Here is a 16,341-nt window from a genome sequence, read left to right on the forward strand (position 1 = left end):
TTTTCAAGTAGGCATCCACCTTGGCAAAAAAAAAAAAACAAAAAAACATGTTTAGGGGGCAGGTAATATGCCTTTCTAGGTTGTTTTCTAATGACCAACATTTTTTTTTGGTGGAATTAACAAAGATAAAGAAAATACTTGATAAAGGCAGATATGCGGCAAGGGTACTAGAACCTACTGAAGACGATATATTGAGAGGGCTTCAGATTTCAGACCAGTTTTACACGACCCTATTAATGCGAATATTAAAAGCAAATGAGAAATGACAAGTGGTGAGGCTACACAATTACTGAAAGCAATAATTTTGCCCTAAACTCAGGATATCAATAAAATTAAGGCTAGTATGACAAAAAATGGAAATGAACACTTTGAGCCATGGGGCTTAACAATATATACAAGGTGATGAGCCATAATTTGTTTATAAAAAAAAAGTCCAATTTAAGAGGTATAGTGGAGAGGGGGTAGAAAAATGCAGAGGATGATATTCAATTAGGTGGTGCAAATTCTATGAAAAAATGTGGTACATGCTCACAATGTTCTTTCATTTTGGAAGACTCTTCTGTGGAAATACACACCCAGTACAACATGAATGTAGTTATTACTATTAAGTGCAGGGGGAACTTTGGGTGTGGTACTAATGCGGTAGTTTACCTTGCTTCTTGTATGTCCTGTCTGGCCTTTTATATAGGCAAAGCTGAATGATGCAATAAGAAGGAATTTTATTTATTTATTTTATTTTACATTTGTTAACCGGGGGTGTCTGACTGAGCCGAAAAGGCCCTTTTTCAGCAGAGGCCCGGGGAGAAAAGCTCCACATAGAAAAATTACAGATACATTTAGACATGATCAGTATACACACAAATTACAAAAGACATGTTTTTACAGTGGTACGCAGCACATCAACAGTTACAGTGGAGAGAACAAACAAAAAATATGACTGCCCCAATGCTTTATATAGGCATGTCGAGCAATGTCTGAACTTTCTGAAATTTTAATTTTTTTTTTATTTTACTAATAAAACTGCTTTGTGGAATTTTACCTTGGCTCTCCTTGTGCCATTTCTTGAGATTGTGTGTTTTTTGTATCACGTTTTTCTTGGAGTAAATTTATGAGGTTCATTGCAAAATGGCACACAAAAGTTTAACAGAAAGGTCACGGAACTAATTACCCTGAAAAATTTAATACAAAAACTCAACATATTTTGAAAGCTATAAACCTGTGCAATAATCAATTGGTTACAATGGGAAGAGAAACTATTTCACATAAAAAACATTGCAAAGTATATAAATATCTAACTTAAACCTATAAATGTATAATTCAGAGAAACGGAAACTCCTTTTGTAAATGCAGCAAACCAGTCTGGAGTACGCATGGTACACATATTACCGCATGTTCAAGAACTATATAGCACTCGCATTTTAGGCTCATTCCTCAAAACATTCTTACATCCCTGTGTGTGCAGTACTATCTGTACCACAACACCTTGAGCATATGAACATCCCCCAAGCAAGGGTGTAGCCAAGTAGTTTTTCAGCGCATATCTTATATAATGGCTTAAAGAGCACAGCAGACTTCGAACTATTTAAACTAGCATTTGCTGTATAAAAGCTGTACAAAACACTTACTTGATAGGAATGCTCCTCTAAAATAACACTTTTACAGTTATAACTAGGAACAACTGCAAATAATGGATCCCTTTCCAAAATATACAGAGGCAAGATATTAAGGGTTGAGTGCATTTTTAAATAATGGAGAGGAGGAAAAACTGCATGGGGTTTGAGTAAAAAATATCAATTTCTGGCTACACCCCAACTATACATTCAGTCTTAAAGTCTATGAAATGGCAGAGATTTTATAAAATTACCACATACCCTAACTTGGGGAGCTTTTCATTTACCTTGTGTCCAACGATGGTAAGGTAGTCCACACCTAGTTCTTCAACATCAACATGTACTTTCCCTATTGCTTGTGCAGCATCTGTATGGAACAGGATTCTAGGAAATTTTCCTTTTCTTGACTGATTCAAGACTTTCAGTCGTTCACCAATCTCTGAAATGGGCTTCAGAAAAAGATAAGTAACAATACAATTACTTTAATGTTTGATTTGGTAAAATAAGACACAGAACCAACATTTTTGAAACTGTAGAATATCCTGAAATACCCTTTAATTACTTGCTGATAGTATTATCATGGTTCAAATGCAAACAGTGGAATATCTACATTAAATATGGCATTTTAGGACTAATAATGCTCTCAGCCAATGTAAAAGACTTTTTTTCTGCTTTTTGTCAGCAATAAAACTCACCATTACATGAATTTAGCTGCTTCTCTTTATTAATGCATTTCTGTCTTCATTTACAAAATTAAAACTTACAATTGCATAACTTTAGCTATTTCTTTTTACTAATGTTTTTCAAATATAGCAGCTTATATTTCCACAGTACTTAAAAGAAAATTAGAATTTTTTTGTTTAAATATCAGGGCATTTATAAGTTTGCACTTTTCTCAGAAAACACTGGAGTCCAAATCTGGACACCTTGTGAAAACAGGTGTGGATTCAGCTGCCACATAATTTAAATTTGACAAATATGAGAATCTTTTTTTAATCATGTTTACTGAATTATCACTTATGATACAGGCAATCATACATTGATATAAATGAGAATGCATCATATTGACATTCTCAGTTTCAAACATTATACATCACACAATCTTCTATACAGTCACGGTCAGTCCAACACTACACCCTTCACTCAATTCCTGCCTTCCCTTATACCTTATTCCTCCTTTAAAACATTATTCTGCAGCATTCTTTCCCAAATTCCCATTTCTTTATATAATCTGCACCTACTCTTTTCAAAGGTCCAACTTCCAGTTCTTTTACCTCTGTTACTATATTCACTACTTCAAATATGGTTGGTTTAGACTATGACAACAACACAACAGCTGTAAACTGGTAACCGACACAAGAATTCCAGCTAGGATGCTAAGAACGACAGACACTCTGGAGTGTTAAAATGGAATCAAATGGCTCATCTGTCTAAAACATGTATTTTATTCAAAACCACCACTAAATAAAATAAAACTGAGCGATTCCTTCCATTACAAACAGGACTTCTTCAGAGTTTGAAACAATGTAGCTCCAAGCGCGTTTTAAAACCTCATTAACCATCTTTTAAAACTTCATTAACCAATCAGATTTCATCTGATAAAAATAACACAACCTCTTGGATAAAGCACAAACAAGAAACTAATACACTGTAAAATGAAGAACCTAAAAGTCACAATAGTAAAATCCTCTGAAAAAAACAGTTCAGACCTAACTAGGATATGAAAAAAGAAGTTATATTCTTGCCATAACTTTCCATCGGTGTTGTTGATCTTCATTCATTCATTACGGATGGGTCTCGGTTCCGTCCTCGGAACTGACTCTGCCGATATAACAAGCTCACACCAGCCAAAAACTCTCGAGCTAAGGTTAACCATAGTGCCCCTCTCCTCAGATCTAATTTGCCCATAAGGAAAAGAAAGCAGAGGCTTTGTCCGAACAAATGCCTTATGTAACCAGGACCAAATCCAAACCTCCAGGAGTCTTTTGGAGAGGGTAGGAGGGTGGGATGTCATGAATGAATGAAGGTCAACAACGCAGATGGAACGTTATGGTAAGAACATAACTTCATCTGATGTTGTTAATCTTTATTCATTCATGATGGATGGGACAGAATCCCTAGCTACTTTACGTCCTGGGAGGCCCTAGGGAAGGATATTCCTAAACACCACTGAGCCAAATGATGCTCTCCCCCTGGAGACCAAGTCCAATTTGTAATGAGTGATAAAGGTATGAGGGGTAACCCAAGTGGCTGTTGCTCATATGTCATCCATAGAAGTTGTGGAATGAAAGGCCACCAAAGTAGCAACTGATCTGGTTGAATGCACTTTGATTTTAGCTGCTAAACACATTTGGTTCTGTTGACAGACAAAAGAGATGCAGTCTCTCAGCCATTTTGCTAATGTGACTTTGGAAACAGGATTTTCCCAACATGGATACTGAAAAAGACAGGAATAATTGATCAGAGTTTTGGAAAGATTTAGTCCTGTCTAAGTAGAAACATAACTGTCTATGTACAGCCAATAAATGCAAACAATATTCTCCTTTATTAGAAAAGTTTGGGAAAAAAACTGGCAGGTCAATGGAGTGATTAATATTTAACTCCGAGACAACCTTGCGTAGAAAGGAGGGGTTAGTCCGAAGAGATACTCTCTCTTTGTGGAAAACTATGTAAGGACGTTTTACGCACAAGGCCTGTAATTCTGAAATTCTTCTTGCCAAGGCAATGGGTACCAGGAATAAAGTCTTCCAAGACAAGAATTTTATATCACAACTGGCAGCAGCTCAAATGATAACGAGTCAAAGTTTGTAGGACCAGCATCAAATTCCAAGGCTCAATGGGCTCTTTGAATGGTGGTTTTATATGTATGACTCCTTTCAAGAAAGTTTTACGGAGATGGTGAGATATTAAAGGAAACACTTGGAAACCGTTATGGAAGTTTGAGACAGCTGCTAATTGGATCCGGATCATAGAAGCTGATGCTCCTAAATGGAGTAAGGTTGATAAACACTCTAACACCAAATTAATCAGTGCTGAAAAGGGGTCCAGTCCTTTTTCTCGAGACCAGAAAAACAAATCTGTTCCATTTACTATAATAAATTTTTCTGGTGGATGGTTTATGGGAAGCCAGAATTATTTTTCGTCCAGGGGAAGATAGGTTATTTTGCCTGGCAATTACCGGAAGCAGAGTTAACCAAGCTGTCGGGTTGAGGCTTAATAGGTTTGGGTGGATCAACCCCTGAGGGTGCGACAGTAATCATAGAGTTGGATCCAGAGTCCACGGTCAGTGAACCAGGTGAGGCCAAAGGAAAGTGAACCAGACTTGTCAGGGCCAGTAGGGTGCTATGAGGATTACTTTGCTTCTCAACCAAAGTGCTTTCTTTAGAAATTGTGGAATCAGAGGAAAGGGAGGAAAGCCATAAGGTAGCCCCAGGGCCAATCGTACTAGAGCATCCCTCAGGGACTCCCCCTGAGGGGGGATTAGGGCAAAGTAGCTGCTGCATTTGTGGTTGGTGGGAGACGAGAACAGATCACAGCAAGGCTGTCCCCAGCGATGGAAAATCTCAGTCGCTACTTCAGGATTGAGGGACCACTCATGAGGTAGGAGAATGCATCTGCTCAGCTTGTCCACAATCATATTGGAATTCCTGGGAATGTGCATTGCAACCAGAAAGTGGTTGGAGGCTATCACCCATTGTAAAACTCTCATGGCTTCCCGATATAAGTAGGATCTGGTTCCCCCGTCTGTTGATATACCAGATGAGCGACATGTTGTCCAACTGGATAACAACTGTCCCCAATGGGAGGGCAGACTGGAATGCTTGCAAAGCCAGAAGCACCACCTTCAGTTCTAGGACACTGATATGCAAATTGGCCTCTAAGGGGGACCAAGTGCCTTGGATTGTCTTTCCCTGAAAATGCCCCCCCAACCCATCAGGGACATGTCTGTGGTCACTACGGCCTTGGGCTGAGAGGATGAAAAGGGACAACTCCATTTCTGGCTTCATCCAGCAATTCAGATCTTGCTTGCAGCGGTTCGTTATGCGAACTGGGTAGGACATGAGATGTGTCAATAGGGACCACTGTGACACTAGAAGCCATTGTAGTAATCTCATATGGAGTCTTGCTAGGGGAACTATAGGAATCATTACTGCCATTGAACCCAGCAGCTGAAGAATTGAATGAGCCAGGACTTTGCCTGAGAGAGTATCATTCGGAGTTGAGCTCGGTCTCTGAAGCCTGTGAAGAGGAAGGGCAACCAGGCAAGAGCTTGTGTCGAATGTTGCTCCTATGAATTCTAGGCTTTGAGTAGTTACTAGTTTTGACTTCTCTTCGTTTATTGAGATCCCTAAGAGTCGTGCTAGCTGCAGAGTGTAATGCAAGGCGAGAAGCAGTAGATGCTTGGTGGGGGCGGTAAGGAACCAATCATATAGATATGGAAACACCCGGAATCCTTGCAGTCTCAAGTGAGCTGTTACTACTCTCATACATTTGGTGAACACTCTGGGGCTGTGGAGAGACCAAAGGGCAGTGCTTGAAATTGGTAGTGACTGGCTCCCAGCCAGAAGCAGAGATATCTTCTGGAGCGTTTGCCCATTCTTATGTGGTAATACTCATCCTGAAGCTCTATCGAGCACATCCAGTCGTCTTTTTTCCAGAAACATGAGGCTAGACTGAACCATGACCATCCAGAATTTGGTCTGTCTGACAAACGTCTTTAGGATACTAAGTCCAAAACTGGCTTCCAGTCCTCTGTCTTTTTTGGCACTAAAAAGAACCTTGAGTAAAATCCGGATGGTATCTAGTCTAGTGGGACTGTCTGGATGACTCTTTTTTGGAGCAGCTTTCGAATTTCTTGTGCTGCTGGGTCCCTCTGACTTGGTGGAATGTCAGGGATTGCCTTTGCAGCCTCAGGTAAACATTGAAGGGAATGTGATGACCTCTGGTAATTATCGTCCGCACCCATGAATCTGTTGTTATGGAATGCCAGGCTAAGTGGTGCAGAGAGAATCTTCCCACGACAGCTTCCAGAGGCAAGCAATTAGGCCACTCTTCAGGAGCGCTGATAGGGCTGCTCAGAAAGGGAATCTCTGGACCCCTGGTTACCCGGACCTCCTTTGCCGGGGGGGGGGGGGTGTCTCCCTGATGAGTTCCCTCCTCTGCCCCAGGGTTAAAACTCGCCACGTGTGTCACGGAAAGGCCCTTGGAATTTCCTGAACCACATCATTTCACTCCTCTGACTCCTAGAGTAGGATTGTTGGGGAGTGGAAAAACATATGCCCACAGCAAATAGGGTATTGCTGTCCTTATCACACCTGGCTAGCATGTCTAACATTTGGATCGAAGAGAAAGGAAGCATCAACAGGAGCATTGATGAAGGAAGACTTGAAAGGTCCAAAAAGTCACAGAAGCGCATCCAGGCGTGACGTCTCACGACAACGCCTGCACCCTCTGCTCTGGCCACCTCTTCGGTTGTATGTGCAATCAACCACACAGACAAGTTAGATATGGATTCCAGGGTGGCAAGCTGTGAAACAACTTTGGCATATACCTCATCAGACACTGTTCCTGCTAAGGTTCCTGAGAGTTCCGTGATCAGGTCTCTCTGGAGGTGGGTAAAATGTGCCAAGTAGTTCAATGACCATATGGCTAAGGTTGTTGAAGCGTAAACCCGCTTCCCTATTCTGTCCATTGTCCGAGACTCCCTGTTTGGAGGATGAACAACAGGACTCTCCTCTGCGAGTTCTTTCCTTGTGACCGCTGCCACCACCATAGCATCTACTGCCAAGCCTTTGGCCCAATGGGGCTGATCCTCTGGAGCGGAGAGTATTTTGTCCGGTCTCCGAAGGAATTGGCTCAACAGTGTCAGGGGTCTTCCAGGCGTGTTGCATGATGAGCTTGACCCACTCATCCACAGGCGAGGTCACCCAGGAAGTAGAGGGTTGAGCACAGAAAGCTTGCAAGAATGCAGATTCCTCAGAGGAAGGTTTGGTGGGTTTCCAGTTACCCTTCTGTTTCAGGATCTCCAGTATGTCTCTTAAGGAGACATCCTCAGAGGACGAACATGGGGACCATTCCCCCGGATTGTAATCTGTATTTTCAGTGAGAGATTCCTCAGGAAATCAATGTGCTTCCTCTTGCACAATCTCTTACTCTTCAGGAGGAATGTCTAAAAGAGGACTTCGAAGAGAGGGTGCCCTGCCGTAGGGTATCTTACTGCTCCCATGCCCGAAGTCCCACTGCAGTGGACTACGTCAGCTGTGAACCAGAGGACATGTATATGTCACATTCTGGCACCAAAGGGGCCAACTGCGGGCCTGCTGCGGCGAGTGCCCTCTCCATAACCTGGAAGACAGGCCCGCCCAAAGAGGGATGGCAGCCTGGAACCAAGAAAGACAACCTCGGAACCGGGGTCACACCCCGCTCTGATAAGCCTGCCTCCAGGAAAGGAGCCACGAGAGGGCTTGGCTCTGCCAAAGCAACCAGAACCGCAGATGGCGCTGTAGAAAAAAAAACGGTGCCATACTAGGGGGTCACGATGTCGACAGACCAATTACGGTCTCGAGGGTGGATCGGCTCTGACTGAGCTGTGGTCCACAGGCTAGGTTCCGGAACCACAGTAAGATCTACCAGTGGAACCAAAGAAGCTGTCACTGAGATAGGCGTCAGCATCAAGGGCTCCAAGACATGCAGGGAGGTTGAAGGGAACATAAGTTGGAGTCTGTGGAGAAAAACCTTTGGCTTCAGGTGGGAGGGAGGACCTAGATGGAGTTGGAAAGCCTCTGGCCGTTAGGAGCTGATCCACAAGTCTCATCACGTTAAACTCCAAATGGCTCCTGGTGGAACGGGTTGGCATCCCCGATGGAGATTCAGGACGGTCATGAAATGGACTTAGCTGTTGTCCAACAAAGAGGTCAACTGACAGAGAATATCAAGTCCTGGCCAGTGTCTTGACCTTCAGCACCGTGGTTGGAAGACCAGTTGGTTGTGATGATGGGGGGGGGGTGACCAGTTTTAAGGGAGAGGCTATTGTTGGTGCCGAGAGGGTCTGTGGTACTGTGGAAGGGGTCAGTACTGTGGGAATAGTAGTGGTTGTCGGTTCCATAGTCAAGGACGGCACCGTGGATGGAGTTTTAGACTCCGGTGCCGAGGTAGGTGTCGCAGTCATTTTGGCATATTTCAGTTCCGTATGAACCTGGGCCTTAGAGGTTTTTGATTCCTGGGACTGAAGAGAAAATGGCACTGAATGGATCTTCTTTTTTGTCTCTTTTTTTAGGAGGGGTTGAGACCTCTGCCTCAGATAAAGCCTCATAGAAAGGGGTTTTCAAGAAACTCTAAGATTAATTTGCTCTTGCACTCAGCTTAGGTGCAGGCACTAAAGCCCATACAGAGCTCGCACGGAGGTTGAACATTCAAATGTGGTACTCCTAAGTAATAGATATAGGAGAAATGCCCATCAGAGTTTGGCATATTCGTGCCACATTTATCACACTGTTTAAACCCAGTAGTGCCCTTCTTGTCCGCCATTATGAAAAAATCCAGTTGACAACAAACAGTAATTAAACAAGAAGAAATATCCTTTCACGATTAGGTACATACACACACACACACACATGCACGCACATAGAAAAGGAAGGATTTTTTTTTTTTTTTTTTTTTACTAACAATGGTATTTAAATTACCAAAAGATGAGGGAAAGGGAGCCTGTACCAACAGTGGTACAAAGAAATACCAACAAGGCAAAAAGGAAGGAAAAATTCACTCACAGAAAAGGAACTATCACTAACTATAAACGATTAAGATATATGAGGATTATAGATGATTATACAGGTAAATTTGCAACAATTAAGAGAAAAATTAAACACTTGGCTTGAGAGCTGACCTGACGTGTCTTGAAACTCTACATGGCAAACAAGAACTGAGGAGATGAGGAGGGGGCACTATGGGCAACCTTAGCTTGTGAGTTTTTGGCTGGCGTGAGCTTGTTATATTGGCCGAGTCGGTTCTGAGGACGGAACACAGACCCATCCGTCATGAATGAATAAAGATTAACAACATCAGATAGTGGTATTTAAAAACAACTAAATTCATTCTAACATCAAGTTAATATACAGTAATGGATCTATGATGCTACATCGAAAGTATGTTAAATCGAAACATACTACAGCGAACTCACTGTCGCGAAAGTACATTTTAGCAAAAATGCACTTTTGCGAAAAAAAATTAAAAAAAAAAACAAAACGACAAAAAATACCTACAAAAATAAAACACTACCCACGTTTCTGCAGGGGGGGGAAAGGCCCCTGCTGCCCCCATGTGGGGGGCTATGCCCACTACACCCTTCTACTTCAATATTCTCATTCCGAGATCGCACCACATTGGGGAAAAAGGAATATTCCCTTATTCCCACTGTACCGCTATCTAAGCAACAGTTTGCTTACTTGGACAAATCAACAGTACATGTTGATGTACAACTAAATCTACATGCAAACTGCGTCTTTTTTTTTTCTTTTTTTCTTGCGAAAGTGAGTTAAGAAGGCAAACTTGGCTGCCCTACCCTTAAGCACTTCTTCCTTTACAGTGGTTAAGTAAGTTGACCGTATAATCTCTGTCCCTTAACATATTCAATAAGTGTTGAATCTCTCTCTAAAAATTCTCATCATCCCTTATTAATGTATCTCCATTGGTTTAATGGAGAATTCTACTTCATACAAATAGTTGCTTGAATTGTTTGATTCCACTGGATTAAAACCTATTGAGCTTTTGATAAAAGACACCGAAAGGCAAATTAATGTGTTGAATGTAGACCTTCAAGAATTTAATATGATTTGTTCTGACCTTGCTTTCAATAGCGTTAAGGCCGAATATAATAAAAAAAACAACAAAAAGGAGGTACTGGAAACACAAGGAAAATTTATTAAAATCGTAAGTTAAAAACTTTCACAAGTAAGGCTTTCTCAGGCGAACATGAATACAATAATAAAAGTGCTCCACACTTATATAGTTAACTAAAATCACATGACATGAATTTACAATCTCTGATTTAATACTTTCAGAAAAGGTTTTAAAGTGAAAAAAATAATTTACACCAGGTGGTAAGTGAGCTCTCATTCGTAAAATCCACTTAATTTCCTTATTTTTAGTTAGTAACTTAATGTCACCTCCTCGCACAGGCATATATATTACTTTTAAAATCAAACTTAAAACTATGATGCTCCCCTCTCTCTAAAATAATGCTTGTTAGGTGCATTAGTGGTCAATTTATGTTTTATATCACGTATATGACCAGCTATATGTTCTTTAAACTTTCTATTGGTCATTCCCACATAATAACTATCACATAGCAAACACTTAGCTAAATACAAAAGATTACTTGTATTACAATTTCCACATGCATTCAAGATGAAATCCTTCCCTGTAACTGGCTGCCTTATAGACTTATCTGTATATATGTACCTACAATACACACAAACATTACTCTTACACGTACCATGTTTACTACTATTAACACTGAAAAAAGAGAAAGCAGTAGAAAGAGACTTATATAATCTGTATATGAATGAGAAGGTTCAAAAGTACTATAATTTGTCTAAAGATGACTAGAATGCTATTTGTTTTTTAACTAATAACTCAAAGCTGGTTATTAAAAATATAGATAAAGGTGGGAGTATAGCTGTTATGAATAAGGATTTTTATTTTGAAAAAATGTGCCTGCTGCAAGGTAATGAGTATAATAACATCGCAAGAAGTGAAAGTAATGTGCTATCTCTCAAATTATATGAGATTTTATGCAGCATGCAAGACACAGGTAAGATAAATAATGACACCTTTAATTATTTGCTTGTTAAAGTTCCCAAAATTCCTATCATTTACGACATACCTACGTTAAATAAGAGTCTACCTATCGTTTCCGCTAGAGGGTGGATTACTGAACCGCTCTCTAAGTATTTGGAAAAGCAGCTCAGACTTATATTAGATAAAACTGTTACAATTTTAAGGGATACAAACACATTTTTGAAACAGTTTTATGATTGGTCACTGGGCTGTCTTCCTGGTGAGACTTATTTTATTACAATGGATGTAGACTCTATTTACCACCATACCACATGACTTTGGTGTTGATAGTGTGAGGGCATTCTTAGAGAGAAATTTTCTACCTATGACATAGATAGAATTAAACTGATATGTGAATTGCAGAAGTTAGAATTGAATTACAACATCTTTGTATTTGATACTATATTATATCATCACATTAAGGGCGTAACGATGGGTACTCCGGTCGCTAATACTTATGCTAATATTGTGATGTACATGTGGGAAGAGCAATATATATTATCTGTACAAAATCCATTTAAGGAATCTATTCGATTCTATTAAGCAATTTGTGGATGAACTATTTGCTGTATGGGAGGGTAGTAAAGAAGTTTTTCAAGAATTTCTTGTGTATAACACCACCACTACTTAATTTTTAAGGTTTGAACATGAGATTTCTTGTCATAATATCACATTTCTTGACGCACTGTTGAGTAAGAATGATGTAGGAATAGTTCAAACAGAAATGTATAGGAAGAGTGTTAAATGTAATAATTACTTGCATCGCACAAGTATGCACCCCTCCCTAAAAGGGAGGTATATAAAATATGTGAGGACACTACAAATAAACGGCTAAATAGTGAAGTTCGACCATTTTACAGTGGGAATTATCAACTGAGTGCAAAAACACAGTCTACTACTAATAATGTTAGATGCATGCTAACATTTAATAGGAATACAAAGATGGTCAAGAGCATAATTAGACAACATTGGCCGATCTTAAGAGATGCACCTGACTCGAAAGAGATAGTTGAAAAGGCACCTATATTTGGTTATAAGCGTAGTTCTACACTTAAGCAAAGATTATGTTATAAAGAAAAAACAAAAAAATGTTCACTGTTAATAGTAGTAAACATGGTACGTTTAAGTGTAATGATTGTGTCTATTGTAGGTACATATATACAGATAAATCTATAAGGCACCCAGTTACAGGGAAGGACTTCATCTTGTATGTATATGGAAACTGCAATACAAATAATCGTGTGTATTTAGCTACGTGTGAGCTATGTGATAGCTATTATGTGGGAATGACCAATGGAAAGTTTAAAGAACATATAGCTGGTCATATAAGTGATATAAAATGTAAATTAACCACTAATGCATTTAACAAGCATATTTTAGAGAGAGAGGAGCATCATAGTTTTAAGTTTATGATTTTAAAAGTAATATATATGCCTATGCGAGGAAGGGACTTTAAGTTACTAACTGAAAATGAGGAAATGAAGTGGATTTTATGAATGAGAGCTCACTTACCACCTGGTTTAAATGATTTTTTTTCACTTTAAAACCTTTTCTGAAAGTATTAAATCAGAGAGTGTAAAATGATGTCATGTGACTAACTATATAAGTGTGGAGCCTTTTTATTATTGTATTCATGTTCGCCTGAGGAAGCCTTACTGGTGAAAGTTTTTAACTTGCGATTTTAATAAATTCTCTGTGTTTCCAGTACCTCCTTTTTGTTGTTTTTGTATCTTGGTTTATGAGGACTGGTCAACAACCTATCTGCTGAATTTTTTGATTGAAGGCCAAATATAATACTATATTTCCAAAGGTGGATAATATGATTAAAAAGGCCAAAGAATGGAAGTGCAAAAAACTGTATTAGTGACAAGTGTGACTTTGAAAACAATAAAGCTTACCCAAACCCCCTCCCACCCCGGTCTAACAATATTTCTGACAGGGGCAATGAACCTAATATGGTAGACAATCTGGAGGAACTTAACCCTAGTTCCAGTCGAACTAAGGACTATTCCATATATGGTGTTTTTTTTAGAAGAACCGCAACTGAGAAGATCAGACAGGATTGCCGGGGGGGGGGGGTTTCATCTTCAAATTTGCGAAAGAAAAATGCCTCCCATCGTCATCCACATGGCAGAGGGAAGGGCAAGAGACCTTAGATGTTGTTCACAGTGACTCTGAGTTCTACTGTCCACCATTAGATGGCCTTGATGGACAATTCAATGACTTGGTGGACAATGACTTTAAAATATTCAGTTTGTCTGACTTTGCCTTAACTGAAGATGCCACTTCTATTCTTAAAAAGGTTTTCGATTCATTCATAATTTCAGAGTGGACATAGGAAAGATTTTAATTCAATTGAAATTATACACTAGACAGTTAAATTTAAGGTTACTTTTTTCTAATACGAGGGATATCACTCAAAATTATAGAGTGAAAAGGAAAAGTACATTTATACCCCCTGCCAACCTCCTTGTCTTGGCTTTTGGAAGAATATGTGAAAATAAATTTAGGTATTTGACCAACACCAGGGTGAAATTTATTGACAATTTGTCCAAAGATGAAAGACAATAATTAGACTTTATTAAATTATACACAAGTCTAAGAATAATGAAACAAGGGTGGTGGAGTGGGTTTCATGGATAGTTGTAACTATTCCTTCAAGATGTTTGATTTGCTTTCGGATGAATCTACTTACATGAGTGTATCCAGAAATGAGATTAATATTGCTTATAATAAGACAGATATGCTATTAAGTGACCTAATGGTTCAAGGATCCATTGATGGCCATACCTTAGATTATTTAATGGCACCCAAACCCTTGATTTCTGCTTTGTTCGGAATACACAAGCATCAATTTGATCCCCTGTTTAGACCTACAGTAGATGGGAAGTGATCGAAGACTGAGCCTTTAGGGGAAACATATAGACAGCTTGTGTACAAAATGTTTTGAAAAACATTTTATATTTCAAGGGATTTGTGGCACCTATTAGAAAATATGACAGCTGTTGAGTATGTGGAGTCCCTGCTATTTGTTACCATCAATGTAGTTAATTCACTGTAATTTCTCACTCTGAAGGACAGTACTTGTTTATACACTTTTTCACTCCGCAAAAAAGTTTATCAAGCAATAATATTTTTTACTGAAACTTTGTTGGAAATAGTCTTACTAGTAATTATTTACATTTTGAAGGAGAATATTTCCATCAAATCTCAGGTGTGGCAATGGGGGTGGCTTGTGCCCCCATTTATGGCAATGGAGTTCTGGCACAATGAGAAAAATGTTATGTTTTTAAATCCATGTTCTTATCTTTGATACACATACTTTAGCTTCCTAGATGATGTTTTTATTCTCTGGAAAGACCATGTAGAAGAATTAAAATTATTTGTTGAATATTTAGAGACGACCACTAGTTTTCTTTTCTTTTTTAAGATTTATGCTCCATTAAGTCTATGATGAAATTATTTTTTTGGATGTGACTCTGGCAAAAGATAGTGGGTTTAATAGATTCACATCCACTATTTCTAGAAAAAAGACATTGTCGAACTCCTAGTTACACTTTGAGAGTTGCCATCCTTTCCATCAAAAGAAAGGAATTGTCAAAGGACAAATAGTACACTTGTCTAGGTTAATAAGTGAGGATGAGAATTTTAAGAGAGTGATTCAGTACTTATGGAATATGTTGAGGGATAGAGGTTATCCGGTCAATTTACTAACTGTAAAGAAGTGGTGGTTAAGGGTAGGGCAACCAGGTTTGCCTCCTTATTGTGTGAACCAATTCTTAATTCTAAGTCTGACAAAGGTGTAATTAAAACTGGAGTTCTGCAAAAAATTAGAAGGACGGTACCATTTGTTATAACTTTCAACCAGGAAATACCAAAATATGTATGTGTGTTTAGGCAACGTTGGAATGAAGTATTTCCACGTTATGTTGGATTTGAAGAGCAGACAACCTATGGTTGTTTATAGCAGGGGCTCCAACATTAAACATTTTTTAGAAAGAAGTGCTAATAAAGTGAATACCAACCAGGTTCATCGTGTGGCTAAATGTAGAAGATATATATTTTGTAGGTTTGTACATGAGGGCCCATATATGGTACATAATCCTACAACTACTAGTAACCCTTTCATTAATAACCCTCCTACTCAACAAGGTGTCGTATAAACCCCATTCTCATTTCAGCCCATACCCATTAACACCATTAAGAAACTACCACAAAAACTAAAATCCTGCTCCACCTCAGCTGATAATCTTCCACCACACTACCTCAAACTGGCTGCCAACTCAATTGCCTACCCAATCAGTATCCTTATAAATAGGTCATTATCTGAATCAGACGTACTTACCGTATGGAAACTATCTCACATCACCCTCATCTACAAAGGACGCAACTCTTTTGAGCCATCCAATTTCTGTCCTATATCCATCTTACAGGTTCATAGGTAGGTACTAGGCTATCGGCCCAAGGGCCTATGTAAGCCTAGCCAACAAGGTTCCCTGGCTTACACCACCCAAGAAAGTTATTTTCCTGTGCCACTGTCGAGCAGAGACACAGAAGTGATCCCCGGGGTGTATTTCCTATTTCCCATCCACTCATCAAGATTTTTCTTGAAGAGTGCTAATGAAGAACTTTGCTTGACGTAGATGGGTAGCCTGTTCCAGAGTATGGGAAGTCTCTGGGACAGGAATCTATCCCTCTAGCATGTCCTGTTTATTGTGGTGACAAGGTTTAGGTCCCTAGAGTGTGTAGCTCAGAGGGATTGGGATTTCTTTAGGTGTAGCATGTCCAACAGCTCTGGCTTTGACAAAGCTTTATATGTTAGGCAGCGATCACCTCAGAGTAGGCGATATGCTACGGAGTAAAGCTGGAGTTTTTTGAGGCGTCAGTGTAGGGCATT

At 39.5% G+C, this 16,341-nt stretch overlaps 1 protein-coding gene across 4 annotated transcripts in view; it reads right to left on the reverse strand.

Moving 5' to 3' along the window:
* The window catches only part of SCLY (selenocysteine lyase), a 999,372-nt gene that overhangs the window by 702,129 nt on the left and 280,902 nt on the right, over positions 1 to 16,341 (reverse strand). For all 4 annotated transcript variants that reach the window (XM_044070098.1, XM_044070095.1, XM_044070096.1 and 1 more), the window contains exon 7: positions 1,898 to 2,059. In XM_044070098.1, the coding sequence (XP_043926033.1) occupies positions 1,898 to 2,059 (162 nt within the window). The remainder of the gene's footprint in view (positions 1 to 1,897; positions 2,060 to 16,341) is intronic.

Source organism: Protopterus annectens, chromosome 4.part1, assembly GCF_019279795.1.
Source record: "Protopterus annectens isolate FY-2018-M chromosome 4.part1, PAN1.0, whole genome shotgun sequence".
NCBI classification, from domain to species: domain Eukaryota; kingdom Metazoa; phylum Chordata; order Ceratodontiformes; family Protopteridae; genus Protopterus; species Protopterus annectens.